Genomic DNA, 18,125 nt, shown 5'->3' with positions numbered 1-18,125 from the left:
CCATTCGGCCCTTCGAGCCTGCACCGCCATTCAGTATGATCATGGCTGATCATCCAACTCAGTATCCCGTACCTGCCTTCTCTCCATACCCCCTGATCCCCTTAGCCAGAAGGGCCACATCTAACTCCCTCTTAAATATAGCCAATGAACTGGCCTCAACTACCCTCTGTGGCAGAGAGTTCCAGAGATTCACCACTCTCTGTGAAAAAAGTTCTTCTCATCTCGGTTTTAAAGGATTTCCCCCTTATCCTTAAGCTGCGACCCCTTGTCCTGGACTTCCCCAACATCGGGAACAATCTTCCTGCATCTAGCCTGTCCAACCCCTTAAGAATTTTGTAAGTTTCTATAAGATCCCCTCTCAATCTTCTAAATTCTAGAGAGTATTAACCAAGTCTATCCAGTCTTTCTTCATAATACAGTCCTGACATCCCAGGAATCAGTCTGGTGAACCGTCTCTGCACTCCCTCTGTGGCAATAATGTCCTTCCTCAGATTTGGAGACCAAAACTGTACGCAATACTCCAGGTGTGGTCTCACCAAGACCCTGTACAACTGCAGTTGAACAATGACTAAATCAGCAGTGGAGAAATATAATTATTGTTTCAAAATTGTATTTGCTAAGGTCCCTCCTATTTCAGCAGCTGTTTCTTGCCTCCCAATGATCACCCTTTGGGATGTCATTGTGTGTTATTCTCCAGAGTCAGAGGATAGACTATGTGTGTCGGGAGGAACTGCAGATGTTGGTTCAAACCGCAGATGGACACAAAAAGCTGGAGTAACTCAGTGGGACAGGCAGCGTCTCTGGAGAGAAGGAATAGGTGACCTTAGTCACCTCCACCAATGTAAATAGCAAAGGGATTTGAGTATAGGAGCAGGGAGGTTCTACTGCAGTTGTACAGGGTCTTGGTGAGACCACACCTGGAGTATTGCGTACAGTTTTGGTTTCCTAATCCGAGGAAGGACATTCTTGCCATAGAGGGAGTACAGAGAAGGTTCACCAGACTGATTCCTGGGATGTCAGGACTTTCATATGAAGAAAGACTGGATAGACTCGGCTTGTACTCGCTAGAATTTAGCAGATTCAGGGGGGGGGGGATCTAATAGAAACACAAAATTCTTAAGGGGTTGGACAGGCTAGATGCAGGAAGATTGTTCCCGATGTTGGGGAAGTCCAGAACAAGGGGTCACAGTTTAAGGATAAGAGGGAAATCTTTTAGGACCAAGATGAGAAAATCATTTTTCACACAGAGAGCGGTGAATCTGTGGAATTCTCTGCCACAGAAGGTAGTTGAGGCCACAGTTCATTGGCTATATTTAAGAGGGAGTTAGATGTGGCCCTTGGGGCTAAAGGGATCAGGGGGTATGGAGAGAAGGCAGGTACAGGATACCGAGTTGGATGATCAGCCATGATCATATTGAATGGCGGTGCAGGCTAGAAGGGCCGAATGGCCTACTGCTGCACCTATTTTCTATGTTTCTATGTTTTTATGTTTCTAAAGCACTTTGGCCAACGAGAGTTGTTTTTTAAACGTGCTATAGAAATAAAAGTGACTTGACTTGACCTTTCAAGTCTGAAGAAGGGTCTCGACCCGAAACACTTCCATTCCCATTCCTTCTTTCCAGAGATGCTGCCGGTCCCGCTGAGTTACTCCAGCTTTCTGGGTCTATCATCGGCTTAAACCAGCATCTGTAGTTGCTGCATCAGTCTGAAGAAGGGTTTCGGCCTGAAACGTCGCCTATTTCCTTCGCTCCATAGATGCTGCTGCACCCGCTGAGTTTCTCCAGCAATTTTGTGTACCTTCTGTAGTTGCTTCTTACACATACCTAGTTCCTTCCTATCCATTGATGTGTCCTCGACAGCCCTCTGTGGGTGCTGTTTATTGTGGTTAGAGCATCCACTATCTTGCCCCTGCTTGCCATGTAGTAGGCGGGCAACTCGATTGAGTGGAGCAGGTATGATTTCTTCCTGCTTCCTCTCCTAGATTAATAGAAATATTGAGTACAATAGCTGAGAACTTGTTCCCCATCCTGCAGTTCTGCAAGCTTTTTTGTTTCCCCTCATCCTGTCTCTGAAAGATGTACATTTCCTCTTTATGGATGAGGACAAGATTGGATTTCATTCTGAAATCCCCTACGGCGAAACTTTTTCCAGGTCATGCAATTTAGCTTAGTTTATTGTCACATGGGCCGAGATACAGTGTGAAAATTTTATGTTGCGTGCTAACCAGTCAGCGGAAAGACAACACATGATTACAATCGAGCCATTCGCAGTGTACAGACACGTGACAAAGGGAATAATCTTTAGTACAAGGTAAAGCCAGTGAAGTCCGATCAAAGATAGTCTGAGGATCACCAATGAGGTAGATAGTAGTTCAGGACTGGGCTTGTACACTATGGAATTTCTAAGGATGAGAGGGGATCTTATTGAAACATATAAGATTGTTAAGGGTTTGGGCACGCTAGAGGCAGGAAACATGTTCCCGATGTTGGGGGAGTCCAGAACCAGGGGCCACACAGTTTAAGAATAAGGGGTAAGCCATTTAGAACGGAGTTGAGGAAACACTTTTTCGCACAGAGAGTGGTGAGTCTGTGGAATTCTCTGCCTCAGAGGGCGGTGGAGGCAGGTTCTCTGGATGCTTTCGAGGGAGAGTTAGATAGGGATCCTAAAGATAGCGGAGTCAGGGGATATGGGGAGAAGGCAGGAACGGGGTACTGATTGGGGATGATCAGCCATGATCACAGTGAATGGCGGTACTGGCTCGAAGGGCCGAATGGCCTACTCCTGCACCTATTGGCCATTGTCATTACAAGTTGCTCAGCTTTCCCCACAACCTTTATGTGGCATGAACTATTTATTGGGTTTCTATGAAATACGGTTTAGTTGGGGAACAGCATGGAAACAGGCCCTTCGGCCCACCAAGTCCATGCCGACCATCGATCACCCGCTCTATGTTTCGCCACTTTCTCGTCCACTCCCTACACACAAACGCCAATTTACAGAGGGCCAATCAACCTAGTATCTAGGATAAAACCCACGCTGTCACGAGGAGAACGTGTACACGCCGTAGACACAACACCTGTAGTCAGGATCGAACCCAGGTCCCTGGCGTTGTGAGGCAGCAGCTTCACACACCGGTTGGTTAGAGTCTACAACCTTTGTAAGCCTTCCCGAACGTTCTTTCGTCTGTAGTTTTAGTTTTAGAGATCCAGTGGCCATTTAGCCCACCGAGTCTACGCCGACCAGCGATCACCCCGTACGCTAGCACCATCCTACACACACCAAGGACAATTTATAACTCTTGCCGAAGCCAATTAGCCGACAAACCTTTGGAGCGCGAGAGGAAACTGGAGAAAACCCACGCAGGTCACGGGGAGAACGTGCAAACTCCGCGCAGACAGCACCCGTAGTCAGGATGGAACCTGGGTCTCTGGCGCTGTGAGGCGGCAAATCTCCCACCGTGTCGCCCCAAAGCCGGTTGATGCGAGTCCGCGGCCTTCGTAAGCCTTCAGCGTTCCGTCTCGAATCGAATCGAATCATCCCCTATTTAACTGACACACACGGCGCACATCGCAGCTCTGCATTTACTGGTGGCTGCAAGTGCTCAACATAAATATATAAAGCAGATTTCTTACCTGAAAACAATTAGAGCAATTCTACAGGGAGGACATGCAAGGAGAAAGATCTGCAATTGAAACAAAGTGATTAATGTTCCTTGGATTTTTAAAACCCTATCGTGCATTCTTCACAGCAATCCTCCAGTTACTCACAGCCCCAACTTGAGCAGATTCCAGGGAATGGACTTCCATTCGGCCCATCAACTCTCCCTCCTAACCCCATTCTCCTGCCTTCTCCCCATAACCCCTGACACCCGCACCAATCAAGGATCTATCCATCTCTGCCTTAGAAATATCCGCTGACCTTGGCCTCCACAGCCGTCTGTGGCAATGAGTTCCTCCTCATCTTTAGTCTGGGTGTGGTGAATTTGTGGAATTCATTGCCACAGATCTCAACTCTCCAGCTGTTATAGCAGAGCGAGTTGAAAACAGCTGGCACATCTGCACGAGACAAGTCTACTTAGTTTAGTTTATTGTCACGTGTATCAAGGATAGTCCAATGAGGTAGATAGTAGTTCAGGACCTCTCACTCGTTGGTGATAGGATGGTTCAGTTGCCAGATAACAGCTGGAAAAAACTGTCCCTGAATCCGGAGGGGTGCGTTTTCACACCTCCGGATTTTTATGTACTGGGATAGAAGGAATAGGTGACGTTTCAAGTCGAGACCCTTGTTCTGACCCCCCCCCAAGATTCCCGGTGTCCTCCCACACTACAAAGACGTACAGGTCTGTAGGCGAATTGGCTTCGGTAAAAATGTAAAATTGTCCCCAGCATGTGTAGGATAGAGGGAAGGGGCAAGCCATTTAGAACGGAGATGATGAAACACTTTTTGTGAGTCTGTGGAATTCTCTGCCCCAGAGGGCGGTGGAGGCCGGTTCTCTGGATGCTTTCAAGAGAGAGCTAGTATGGGTGTAGTAGGCCGAAGGGACTGGTTTCCAGAGTGCTAGTATGGACATTGTGCGCTGAATGGATTCTTGGGCTGGCAGCTCAGTCACTCATGCCTGGTGGGCTGGCAGCTCAGTCACTCGGGCCTGGTGGGCTGGCAGCTCAGTCACTCAGGGCTGGTGGACTGGCAGCTCACTCACGGCTATTACTTGAAATTCCATTCCTGGCAGGGTGCAGGCCACCACATTCAATTGCATAGCATTTCAGGCAGACTGCAGGCCACCAAATTGCCAAATAACTCATTGCATTGTCATTAAGGGCTAACAAATCATTTATTGCAAGTACATTGCAGACTCTCTGCCTCAGAGGGCGGTGGAGGCCGGTTCTCTGGATACTTTCAAGAGAGAGTTAGATAGGGCTCTTAAAAATAGTGGAGTCAGGGGATATGGGGAGAAGGCAGGAACGGGGTACTGATTGGGGATGATGAGCCATGATCACATTGAATGGCAGTGCTGGCTCAAAGGGCCAAATGTCCTACTCCTGCACCTACTGTCTATTGTCTATTAATGTGCGGGGATCACTGGTCGGTGTATCAACTGTATCTCCAGACTAAAATACAACCCCCCTCAGGGATTAAACCTGCCACCATCAGTAACTTCAGCAGCCAAGGCACCAGATGTAGTAATTAGTGGCTAATGAGACAAAAACATTCCATTTGTTTCCGAGACACGTTAATTAAACAGGCATCTAGCTGCCCATCGGGACATTCGGGCAAGGCTTAATTTGCTAGGTCATAAAAATGCATCTTCTTTACATCCTCCTTGCATCCGATTGGAGGAGGGAGACATCCTGGTGGAGCAAAGATCATAGAGCGGAGTTTGAATCGGCCCGTTCACGGGGCCTTTCATCGCCCGGCGGGGCTCAAAAACGTCCGCGGGACCTTCCATCGCCCCGCCATCAATTTGCTGCGTCGCGGCAATCAAGGCTCCCGATGTGAACCCCCCGCCGGGCGATGGTAGATCCCGCGGCCAGTTTTATAGACAATAGGAGCAGGAGTAGGCCATTCGGCCCTTCGAGCCAGCACCGCCATTCAATGTGATCATAGCTGATCATCCCCAATCAGTACCCCGTTCCTGCCTTCTCCCCATATCCCTAGGTTCCGTTAGCCCCAAGAGCTATATCTAACTCTCTCTTGAATACATCCAGTGAATTGGCCTCCACCGCCTTCTGTGGCAGACAATTCCACAGATTCACAACTCTCTGGGTGAAAAAGATTTTCCTCATCTCTGTCCTAAACAGCCGACCCCTTATTCTTAAACTGTGTGACCCCTGGTTCTGGAATCCCCCAACATCGGGAAGAATTTTCCTGCCTCTAACGTGTCCAATCCCTTTAGAATTGTGTATGTTTCTATAAGATACCCTCTCATCCTTCTAAATTCCAGTGAATACTAGCCCAGTTGATCCATTCATTCATTCATCATATGTCAGTCCCACCATCCCGGGAATTAACCTGGTGAACCCACGCTGCACTCCCTCGTCAGCCACCTTCCCAGTTAAATGTTTTCGCCAGACGGATGAACAATTTCTGGAGTTCATCCATGAGGTCTTAAAATCTTTGCCATTGCATCTCCACCGTCAAACCTTTAAGTATCATTTGCCAGTCTACCCTAGCCAATTCCTATCTCATAGCTTCAAAGTCTCTTTTATTCAAGTCCAGGACCCTAGTCTCTGAATTACCCGTGTAACTCTCCATCCTAATGCAGAATTCCACCATATTATGGTCAGTGTTGCCCAAGCGGCCTTGCGCAACAAGATCGCCAACTAATCCTTCCTCATTACACAATGGATGGCCTGCACTCTAGTCAGTTCCTCTACATATTGATTTAAAAATACATCCCGTATGCATTTCAGGAAATCCTCCTCCTTGGCGCTGCTGCCAATTTGGTTGGTTCAATCTATATGTAGATTAAAGTCACCTACGATAACCTGCTGTACCTTTGCTACACGCATCTGTAATTTCCAGGTAGTTTGAGGCAGGGACTATCCCAAATTTTACAAAACAGTTGGACAGGTACATAGATAGCACAGGGTTGCAGGGATATGGGCCAAACGCAGGCAGGTGGGACTAGTGTAGCTGGGACATGTTGGCCGGCATGGGCAAGTTGGGCCGAAGGGCCTGTTTCCACACTGTAACAGAGGGGGGAGAGAGTTGCTGCACAGACAACTTGTGCTGGCAGACCAGCTGATTCTCTCAGCTAATTCTCTTGCACAATCTATCATCTCATTCAACAACTGCCTTACAACATTAGGCAAGAATAGCAACGCATTTGGAAAGCAGTGACAGGATCGGCATGGATTTGCGAAGGGGAAATCATGCTCGACTAATCTTCTGGAGTTTTTTTGAGGATGTAACAAGTAGAATGGATAAGGGAGAGCCAGTGGATGTGGTGTATCTGAACTTTCAAAAAGCTTTTGACAAGGTCCCACACAAGAGATTAGTGTGCAAAATTAGAGTACGTGGTATTGGGGGTAGGGTATTGACATGGATAGAGAACTGGTTGGCAGACAGGAAGCAAAGGGTAGGAGTTAACGGGTCTTTTTCAGAATGGCAGGCAGTGACTAGTGGGGTGCCGCAAGGCTCGGTGCTGGGACCCTCAGTTATTTACAATATATATTAACGATTTAGACAAAATAATTAAATGTAACATCTCCAAGTTTGCGAATGACACAAAGCTGGGTGGCAGTGTGAGCCGCGAGGAGGATGCTATGAGGCTGCAGGGTGACTTGAATAGGCTGGATGAGTGGGCAGATGCATGGCAGATGCAGTATAATGTGGATAAATGTGAGGTTATCCACTATGGGGGCAAGAACAAGAAGGCAGATTGTAAGCATGCAGGTACAGCAGGCAGTGAAGAAATGTAATAACATGTTGGCCTTCAGAGACAGAGGAGTTGAGTTTAGGAGCAAGCAGGTCCTACTGCAGTTGTACAGGGCCCTGGTGAGACCACACCTGGAGTATTGTGTGCATTTTTGGTCTCCTAATTTAAGGAAGGACATTCTTGCTATTGAGATAGTGCAGTATAGATTCACCAGGTTAATTCCCGGGATGGCGGGACTGTCATATGATGAAAGAATGGGTCGACTGGGCTTGTATTGGCTGGAATTTATAAGGATGAAAGGGCAACTTAAAGAAACATATAAAATTATTAAGGGATTGGACAGGCTAGATGCAGGAAAAATGTTCCCGATGTTGGGGGAGTCCAGAACCAGGGGTCACCCAGTTTAAGAATAAAGGGGAGGCCATTTAGGGCTGAGATGAGGAAAAACTTTTTCACCCAGAGAGTTGTGAATCTGTGGAATTCTCTGCCACAGAAGGCGATGGAGGCCAATTCATTGGATGTTTTCAAAAGAAAGTTAGATTTAGCTCTTGGGGCTAAAGGAATCAAGGGATATGGGGAAAAAGCAGGAACGGGTTACTGATTTTAGATGATCAGCCATGATCATATTGAACGGTGGTGCTGACTTGAAGGGCTAAATGGCCTACTCCTGCACCTATGTTTCTATGTTTCTACATCCTCTGGCAGCTTGTTCCATACACTCACCAGCCTTTGTGTGAAAAAGTTACCCCTCAGATTCCTATTGAATCTTTTCCCTTTCACCTTGAACCCATGTCCTCTGGTCCTCGATTCCCCTACTCTGGGCAAGAGACTGTGTGCATCTACCCCATCTATTCCTCTCATGATTTTATACACCTCTATAAGATCACCCCTCATCCTCCTGTGCTCCAAGGAATAGAGACCCAGCCTGCTCAACCTCTCCCTGTAGCTCAGACTCTTGAGTCCTGGCGACATCCTCGTATATTTCCCTCGGTCACATGGAGAGAAGGACTGGTTAATGGGCAAGATTATAAATATGTGTGTGCAAATGCCAAAATTAAAAGCAGAAAACGCTGGAAAACACTCAGCAGGTCAGGCAGCATCTGCGGAAAGAGACAACGGCAGACATTTTTCATATCGGAGGGGGGGGGGTAGAAGAGGGGGGGGGGGGGACACACAGCGTCAGAGGGGGGGGGGGGGGGGGGGGGGGGGGGGGGGGGGGGGGGGGGGGGCGGGGGGGAGAGACACACACACACACTTTTATATACTTCTATTTGATGTTTTTCATGGATATTGAAAAAACCTCTCCAGGTGACAATGAAAACCTTTCAACTGCTTTAGCCTCAATAAAGAATATAAGTACTTAAGCTGTGTTCAGCTACTTCACTGGCAAACACTTCACACAGTGTTTGTACAGTCACACAATGCTGCAAACAACCTGAAAAATAACAACGATAAACCAGGCAACAAGTTTAAGCTTTCTCTCTCTCTCTCTCTCTCTCTCACTCTCTCTCTCACTCTCTCTCTCTCTCTCTCACACACTCTCTCTCTCTCTCTCTCTCTCTCACTCTCTCTCTCTCTCTCTCTCTCTCTCACTCTCTCTCTCTCTCTCTCTCTCTCTCTCTCTCTCTCTCTCTCTCTCTCTCACACTCTCTCTCTCACTCTCTCTCTCTCTCTCTCTCTCTCTCTCTCTCTCTCTCTCTCTCTCTCTCTCTCTCTCTCACTCTCACACACTCTCTCTCTCTCTCTCACTCTCTCTCTCTCTCTCTCTCTCTCTCTCTCTCACACTCTCTCTCTCTCTCTCTCTCTCTCTCTCTCTCTCTCTCTCTCTCTCTCTCTCACTCTCTCTCTCTCTCTCTCACACTCTCTCTCTCACTCTCTCTCTCTCACACTCTCTCTCTCTCTCTCTCTCTCTCTCTCTCACTCTCTCTCTCTCTCTCACTCTCTCTCTCTCTCTCTCTCGACCTCAAGCCCAGCTGTAACACCCAGAGGGGAAGTGTGTCAGAAGGAACTGCAGATGCCGGTTTACACCGAAGATCGATTCGAAACGCTGGAGTAACTCAGCGGGACAGGCAGCAACTCCGGAGAAAAGGAATAGGTGACGTTTCGGGTCCGAGTTTAGTTTATTGTCACGTGTACCGAGGTACAGTGAACAGCTTTTGTTGCGTGCTAACCAGTCAGCGGAAAGACAACACAGGATCACAATCGAGCCGTCCACAGTGTACAGATACATGATAATGAATGAGAAGGTAAAGCCAGCACAGCCCGATCAAGGATAGTCTGAGGTAGACAAAAATGCTGGAGAAACTCAGCGGGTGAGGCAGCATCTAGATGCTGCCTCACCCGCTGAGTTTCTCCAGCATTTTTGTCTACCTTCGATTTTTCCAGCATCTGTAGTTCTTAAAGGATAGTCTGAGGGTCACCAATGAGGTAGATAGTAGTTCAGGACTGCTCTCTGTATGTGGTGGGATGGTTCAGTTGCCTGATAACAGCCGGGAAGAAACTGCCCCTGAATCTGGAGGTGTTGGAGTTTTCACACTTCTGTACCTTTTGCCCGATGGGAGAGGGGGGGGGGGGGGGGGGGGGGGGGGAAGAGGGAGTGGCCGGGGTGCGACTGGTCCTTGATGATGCTGCTGGCCTTGCCGACCAGGCAGCGTGAGGTGTCGATGGAGTCAATGGAAGGGGGGGGGAGGTTGGTTTGTGTGATTAGTTCAGGCTAGTTCTGCAAAGTTCTGGCTCCACATGTGCAGGATGCAAATGTTGAGGTTAGACCACATCTACCCTGCGACTCCTGAGATCACGCCAATACCAGGACTTCCATTGTATTCTACAGTTCCGCTCTCCAGGCAACTTCCTCTCTCGGTTTACCTTCCCTCAGTCTGCAGAGGTGCCTCTGCTTGCTTAGAAAGCTTCAGAAGTTCGGCGTAAGGTACAGAAGTGTCTAAACGCACACCCCCAGATTCAGGGACAGTTTCTTCCCGGCTGTTATCAGGCAACTGAATCATCCTACCACACAACCAGAGAGCGTCCTGCCCTGAACTTCAACTCCCCCTATCTACCTCATCCTGGGTGAGCAGCACCCTCGGACCTCTATCGTTGGGGATCATGGACAATTTTGCTGGCCTCTTCCTCTCCCCCTGCTGTCTCCTCCACTAAACGGGTTATTCCCTTTTCGGCACACCCCCGCCCCCGTGATAATGACCAAAAGTTTCTCCAGATTTTTTGTTTAAAACTAATCTACCTCAAAAAGTATCCCTTTAGCACACACGTGATAAAAAATCTCCATACAAAAAGCATACCAAAAATATCTCCATGTACGGTGGCCCAGCGGTGGCCCAGCGGTAGTCGCTGCCTAACAGCGGCAGAGACCCGGGTTCCATCCTGACCACAGGTGCTGTCTGTACGGAGTTTGGACGTTCTCCATGTACCCACGTCTGTGTTCTCCAGGTGCTCTGGTCTCCTCCCACACTCCAAAGACGTGCTGGTTTGCAGGTTAATTGGCTTTGGCAAGTTGTATAATGCGTGCAGGCTAGTGTAGGGGGCGATCGCTGGTCGGCACGTACTCGGTGGGCCGAAGGGCCTGTCCCGGGCTGTATCTCTAATGTATTAAGGCCCAGTCCCACGAGGCAACTTTACCCAAGAGCTCTCCCGAGTTTGTCGAGAATTCCACAGACTCACGCACTTGAGTGGCCCCGGGTTCTGGACTCCCCCAACATCAGGAACATGTTTCCTGCCTCTAGCGTGTCCAAGCCCTTAACAATCTTATATGTTTCAATGAGATCCCCTCTCATCCTTCTAAACTCCAGAGTATACAAGCCCAGCTGCTCCATTCTCTCAGCATATGACAGTCCCGCCATCCCGGGAATTAACCTTGTAAACCTACGCTGGGCTCCCAAAATAGCAAGAATGTCCTTCCTCAAATTGGGGGACCAAAACTGCACACAATACTCCAGGTGTGGTCTCACTAGGGCTCTGTACAACTGCAGAAGGACCTCTTTGCCCCTATATTCGATTCCTCTTGTTATAAAGATCCTCTGCGTAAACTTTGCATGCTATCCTTTTCTAAACTTCCCAAACCTGCTGGAACAAGAATATCTCTGGCAGTGAAATTTCACAAACCAGAATCAATTTGCATTTGTCCAGTGGGCAGTATGTGTGGTTATGCATTTATGCATTGGGATTATTTACAACCTATTTACTCCAGTTGCTTTGTCTCATGGAAACATTCAGTGAGTTTGTCTCATTTTAACTCGCTTGCATCACCTTGCCCTGTCTGACCTTTTGTGACTTTCTGACGGATCCTGCCTGCTGGTTTAGCCCCGACTCCAGTCAAACACAGGGTGGTGGGTGTATGTATGGAACGAACTGCCAGAGCAGGTACTATAATAGCATTCAGTTTAGTTTTTAGTTTAGAGATACAGCTGGAAAAGAGAGGCCCTTCGGCCCATCGAGGCCGCACCGACCAGCAATCTCCACACACACACACACACACACACACACACACGCACACACACGCTAACACTATCCACACACACACACACACTAACACTATCACACACACACACACACACACACGCATTTACACACAAGTTAACCTAATACCTGCACGTCCTTGGAGTGTGGGAAGATACCGATGACCTTGGAGAAAAGCCACAAAGGTCACGGGGAGAACGTACATACTCCGTGCAGACAGCGCCCATAGTCGGGATCGAACCCGGGTCTCCGGCGCTGTGAGGCAGCAACTCTACCGCTGCTCCACCGTGCCGCCCACACAGGTGGGGACTTGGGGTTTTCTGACTGACTGGTTTAAGCCTTGTCTTCACTGCTTTAAGCCTTGTATTGCCGTGACTACAGTCCAAACAGAGGGTGGTGGGTGTCAGAGGAGGTTGTTGAGACAGGGACTATAACCGCACTTGAAAGACTTTGATAATTAACCATATAACATTTACAGCACGGAAACAGGCCATCTCGGCCCTACAAGTCCGTGCCGAACAACCTTTTTCCCTTAGTCCCACCTGCCTGCACTCATACCATAACCCTCCATTCCCTTCTCATCCATATGCCTATCCAATTTATTTTTAAATGATGCCAACGAACCTGCCTCCACCACTTCCACTGGAAGCTCATTCCACACCGCTACCACTCTCTGAGTAAGGAAGTTCCCCCTCATGTTACCCCTAAACTTCTGTCCCTTAATTCTGGATAGGGAAGGTTTAGAGGGGTACCAGACCAGACGTTGGCAGGTGGGACTAATGTAGATGGAGCATCTAATTATGGTGCCTGATAAGACACAAAATGCTGGAGTAACTCATTTTGAGTCGAGGCCCATCTTAAGACTGAGAGTCGGGGGGAGGGGGGGGAGAGAGGGAGGAATTGGAGATATGGAAGGGTACAAATGGGATGTAAGGTGTGAAAAGGACTAATCAAAGCAGACGATGGTGGGAATGGGAGTTGAAATAGTTAGCAACTGGGAGATGAGGCAGGTCCATCTGTCTCCTCAGATCCTGGTGAACTTCTACCGCTGCACCATCGAGAGCATCCTTACCAACTGCATCACAGTATGGTATGGCAACTGCTCTGTCTCCGACCGGAAGGCATTGCAGAGGGTGGAGAAAATTGCCCAACGCATCACCGGTTCCTCGCTCCCCTCCATTGAGTCTGTCCAAAGCAAGCGCTGTCTGCGGAGGGCGCTCAGCATCGCCAAGGACTGCTCTCACCCCAACCATGGACTGTTTACCCTCCTACCATCCAGGAGGCGCTACAGGTCTCTCCGTTGCCGAACCAGCAGTGCGAGGAACAGCTTCTTCCCGGCGGCTGTCACTCTACTCAACAACGTACCTCGGTGACTGCCAATCACCACCCCCCCCCCCCCGGACACTTATTATTATTTATTCAAATCGTTTGCTATGTCGCTCTTCAAGGGAGATGCTAAATGCATTTCGTTGTCTCTGTACTGTACACTGACAATGACAATTAAAATTGAATCTGAATCTGAATCTGAATCGGAATCCGAGACCAAGTGTTGTGTGAGAGGATTTGAAGGAATGGATCAGTCACTGTAAAAGCTTCAGTACTCTGGGGGGCACCAGTTATTCCAGCTCATGTGAGCAGGGGTCAGCTGCCTAATAACAGGGCTTGTCTACAACAGAGTGGGGATTAACATGACAAAGGGAATCACTACGCACAAGCTGAAATTGAAATGTTCATGTCATCTTTTATAATCTTTTCATTTCATGGGAACTTTAATCCAAAAAGCATCAGTGGGCTGGCCGGTCTATTTCAATGGGAATTGGAAATGTATTTATCAGATAACAAAAGGGAGACAAAAATGCTGGGGAAACTCAGCGGGCGAGGCAGCGTCTATGGAGCGAAGGAATAGGTGACCTTTTCGGGTCGAGACCGTTCTTCAGACTAAAGAGGGTCTCGCAGGATGGCACAGCAGTAGAGTTGCTGCCCCACAGCGCTGAAGACTTGGGTTCGATCCCGACTACGGGTGCTGTCTGTACAGAGTTTGTACGTTCCCCCGTCACCCGCGTGGGTTTGCTCCAGTTGCTTCCGGCATTCCAAAGACGTATGGGATTGATGGTTAAATGGCTTCGGGAAGTTGTGTAAAAAAAAAAATTGGCCCTTGTGTGTGCAGGTTAGTGTTAGTGTAAGGGGTGATTGCAGGTCGGCGTGGACTCGGTGGGCCGAAGGGCCTGTTTCTGCGTTGTATCTCTAAAGTTGAACGTGAACTGGCACGCCTTAATTTCCGAGTTTACTGGCATGGAGCGGGTTTTAACTCCAGTGCCAAATAATAACTGGAATTCACTTTTTAATTTGTTTTTCAGGGATTATGTTGCATTATTTAGTGAACCAGTAAAAAAAAAATCAAATTTGTGGTACTTCATCACGAGTATTTTTATACACGTGGACATTTTTCACACTGTTGAAAAAACTTCAGGAGTTTCCGCGTATCCCCGAGTACCTGCCGGTAGCGTTACGAGCCGCTACGAGACATCCACGAGCTCCGACGTACCCGCTACGTACATTCTACGTACTTACCACAAGTTTGATTTTATTTAAGCTACAAACCTGTGGGTCTTTCGAGAATGGGAATCATCCAGAACATCCGAGGAAAGCCCCCCGCAGGTCACGGAGAGATCGAACAGACAGCACCTGTGGTCAGGAACGAACCCGGGTCTCTGGCGCTGTAAAAGGCAGCAACTCTACCGCTGTGCCACCTTGCCGGCCCAGTGCTCCAGCATTTTGCGTCTTTAAAGGACAAGCTTATTATTGTCACCTGTACCGAGGTACAGCGAAAAACTTTGATTTGCTTGCTATCCAAAGAGATCACACAATACTATACACAAGTAAAATCAAATCAAACTCAAGTTGTGAGTCTGTGGAATTCTCTGCCCCAGAGGGCAGTGGAGGCCGGTTCTCTGGATGCTTTCAAGAGAGAGCTAGTATGGGTGTAGTAGGCCGAAGGGACTGGTTTCCAGAGTGCTAGTATGGACATTGTGCGCTGAATGGATTCTTGGGCTGGCAGCTCAGTCACTCAGGCCTGGTGGGCTGGCAGCTCAGTCACTCAGGGCTGGTGGACTGGCAGCTCACTCACGGCTGAAGATTACTTGAAATTCCATTCCTGGCAGGGTGCAGGCCACCACATTCAATTGCATATAATTTCAGGCAGAGTGCAGGCCACCAAATTGCCAAATAACTCATTGCATTGTCATTAAGGGCTAACAAATCATTTATTGCAAGTACATTGCAGACTCTCTGCCTCAGAGGGCGGTGGAGACAGGTGCTCTGGATGCTTTCAAGAGAGAGCTAGATAGGGCTCTTAAAGATAGTGGAGTCAGGGGATATGGGGAGAAGGCAGGAACGGGGTACTGATTGGGGATGATCAGCCATGATCACATTGAATGGCGGTGCTGGCTCGAAGGGCCGAATGGCCTACTCCTGCACCAATTGTCTATTGTCTACAAAATCTTTGAGAAGAGGAACTATAATGCACAAGATGTTGTGACTTTTGCACGTCATATTACATGTTGGAAATACTTTCTCCCACCAACACTAAAATCAGTCTGAAAAAGGGTCCTGACCCAAAACGTCACCTATCCATGTTCTCCAGAGATTCCTAACCGCATAATAATATATACATTCCTTAGAGGATTAGTCTAAGGCTAGATGCAAGAAAAATGTTCCCGGTGTTGGGGGAGTCCAGAACCGGGGGTTCACACAGTTTAAGAATAAGGGTAGGCCATTTAAGACTGAGTCGAGGAAAAACTTTTTCACCCAGAGAGTTGTGAATCTGTGGAACCCTCTGCCACAGAAGGCAGTGGAGGCCGATTCCCTGGATGTTTTTAAGAGAGAGTTAGATGTAGCTCTTATGGCTGAGGGAATCAAGGGATATGGGGAGAAAGCCGGAACGGGGTTAGGGTCAGCCATGATCATATTGAATGGCGGTGCTGGCTCGAAGGGCCGAATGGCCTACTCCTGCACCTATTTACTTTGTTTCTATGCTGCCTGACCTGCTAAATTTAGTTTGTAGATACAGTAAGTACAGTTTGGACATACCAAGTCCTCGTTCACTGGCATTATCCTACACACTAGGGACAATTTATAATCTTTACCTAAGCCAATTAAGCTACAAACCTGTGGGTCTTTGGGGAATGGGAATAATCCAGAACATCCGAGGAAAACCCACGCAGGTGACGGAGAGATCGAACAAACTCCGTACAGACAGCACCTGTGGTCAGGAACGAACCCGGGTCTCTGGCGCTGTGAGGCAGCAACTCTACCGCTGCGCCACCATGCCGGCCCAGTGCTCCAGCATCTTGCGTCTTTAAAGGACAAGCTTATTATTGTCACCTGTACCGAGGTACAGCGAAAAACTTTGATTTGCTTGCTATCCAAAGAGATCAGCCAATACTATACACGAGTAAAATCAAATCAAACTCCAGTACAATAGACAGAGCAATGGGGGGAAGATACAGAGTGCGGAATATAGTTCTCAGCATTGTAGCGCATCAGTTCCAGAGACAAAGTCCAATGTCCGCAATGGGGTAGAGGCGAATCAGACAGTACCTTAAAGCCCTGTCCCACTGTACGAGTTCATTCTCACGAGTTTGCCCCGATTCGAAGATTTACGGTAATGGCCGCTCGAATGTACTCTGGGCTCTCGTGGACATTTTTCAACATGCTCTTCCCGAGCTTACCGCGTTTCCCGAGTACCTGCCGTTAGCGTTACGAGCCGCTAAGAGACGTCCCAGAGCTCCGACGTACCCGCTACGTACATTCTACGTGCTTACCACGAGTTTGATTATTTTTTTAAAACTCGGGAGAGCTCTTGAATGAGCTCGTACAGTGGGACAGGGCTATTAGCTTATGGAAGGACCGTTCAGAAGCCTGATAACAGAGGGGTAGAAGCTGTTCCTGAGTCTGGCGGTAACCCCTCTGTCCAAAAGAGGGTGCAAATTAATGAATTATATCGTGGCATTAAACCCGGGAAAGATCAAACCTCAGATAGACACAAAAAGCTGGAGTAACTCACAAGGTCATAAGGTATAGGAGTAGAATTAGGCCATTCGGCCCATCAAGCCATTCCATCATAACTGATCTCAGCAGGTCAGACAGAATCTCTGGAGAAAAGGAGGAGGTGACGTTTCAGGAGAGAAGTCTGAAGAAGGGACTCGACCCGAAACATCACCCAAAAAAAATTTCACACAGAGAGTGATGAATCTCTGGAATTCTCTGCCACAGAAGGTAGTCGAGGCCAGTTCATTGGCTATATTTAAGAGGGAGTTAGATGTGGCCCTTGTGGCTAAGGGGATCAGGGGGTATGGAGAGAAGGCAGGTACAGGATACCGAGTTGGATGATCAGCCATGATCATAATGAATGGCGGTGCAGGCTCGAAGGGCCGAATGGCCTACTCCTGCACCTATTTTCTATGTTTCTATTAACCTATAAATCTGTATGTCTTTGGAGTGTGGGAGGAAACCAAAGTTCTTAGAAAAAAAACACACGCAGGTCACGGGGAGAACGTGCAAACTCCGTACAGACAGCACCCGTAGTCGGGATCGAACCCGGGTCTCAGACGCTGCATTCACTGTAAGGCTTTTGATAGCAAAAGTCTGAACTGTGCCTGATGCATCTTCCCTACATGTCCACAAAAGCTGATTATACCAATATCTAAAAGGATCTGCCCCAAAATGTCACCTATCCATGTTCCCCAGATACACCGCCTGACCCGCTGAGTTACTCCAGCACTTTGTGTCCTTGTTTACCCCGTACATCTCCCTCCAATTCTTCCCTTCTCATCAATGGTGGTCACAGTGGCGCGTACGGCGGTGGAGTCGCTGCCTTACAGCGAATGCAGCGCCGGAGACCCGGGTTTGATCCCGACTATGGGTGCCGTCTGTACGGAGTTTGCACGTTCTCCCCGTGACCTGCGTGGGTTTTCTCCGAGATCTTCGCTTTCCTCCCACACACTCCAAAGATGTGCAGGTTTGTAGGTTAATTGGCTTGGTAAATATAAAGATTGTCCCTAGTGGGTGTAGGATAGTGTTAACATGCGGGGGGCGCTGGTCGGCGCAGACCCTGGTGGGCCGAAGGGCCTGTCTCCGCGCTGTATCTCCAAACTAAATTAAAAGCCCTCTAGTCTTTGACATTTCCACCCAGAGAAAAAAAAAGATTCTGACTATCTACCGTCTCTCTGCCTCCTGAAACGATCTTAGTGATGGATGGTTAAAATGCTCGCATTTC

The 18,125-nt window shown here is 48.4% G+C and overlaps 1 protein-coding gene across 3 annotated transcripts in view; it reads right to left on the bottom strand.

The window, feature by feature from the left end:
* The window catches only part of LOC129702014 (transmembrane protein 164), a 64,337-nt gene that overhangs the window by 37,227 nt on the left and 8,985 nt on the right, over window positions 1–18,125 (bottom strand). For 2 of the 3 annotated variants that reach the window (XM_055643500.1, XM_055643499.1), the window contains exon 2: window positions 3,633–3,682. The exons of the other annotated variant lie outside the window; for it this stretch is intronic. In XM_055643500.1, coding sequence (XP_055499475.1) covers window positions 3,633–3,682 — 50 coding nt within the window. The remainder of the gene's footprint in view (window positions 1–3,632; window positions 3,683–18,125) is intronic. 3 annotated transcript variants of the gene reach the window in all.

The sequence above is a fragment of the Leucoraja erinacea genome, chromosome 12 (assembly GCF_028641065.1).
Source record: "Leucoraja erinacea ecotype New England chromosome 12, Leri_hhj_1, whole genome shotgun sequence".
In the NCBI taxonomy this organism is placed as follows: domain Eukaryota; kingdom Metazoa; phylum Chordata; class Chondrichthyes; order Rajiformes; family Rajidae; genus Leucoraja; species Leucoraja erinaceus.
This window is presented reverse-complemented; position numbering and strand designations above follow the sequence as displayed.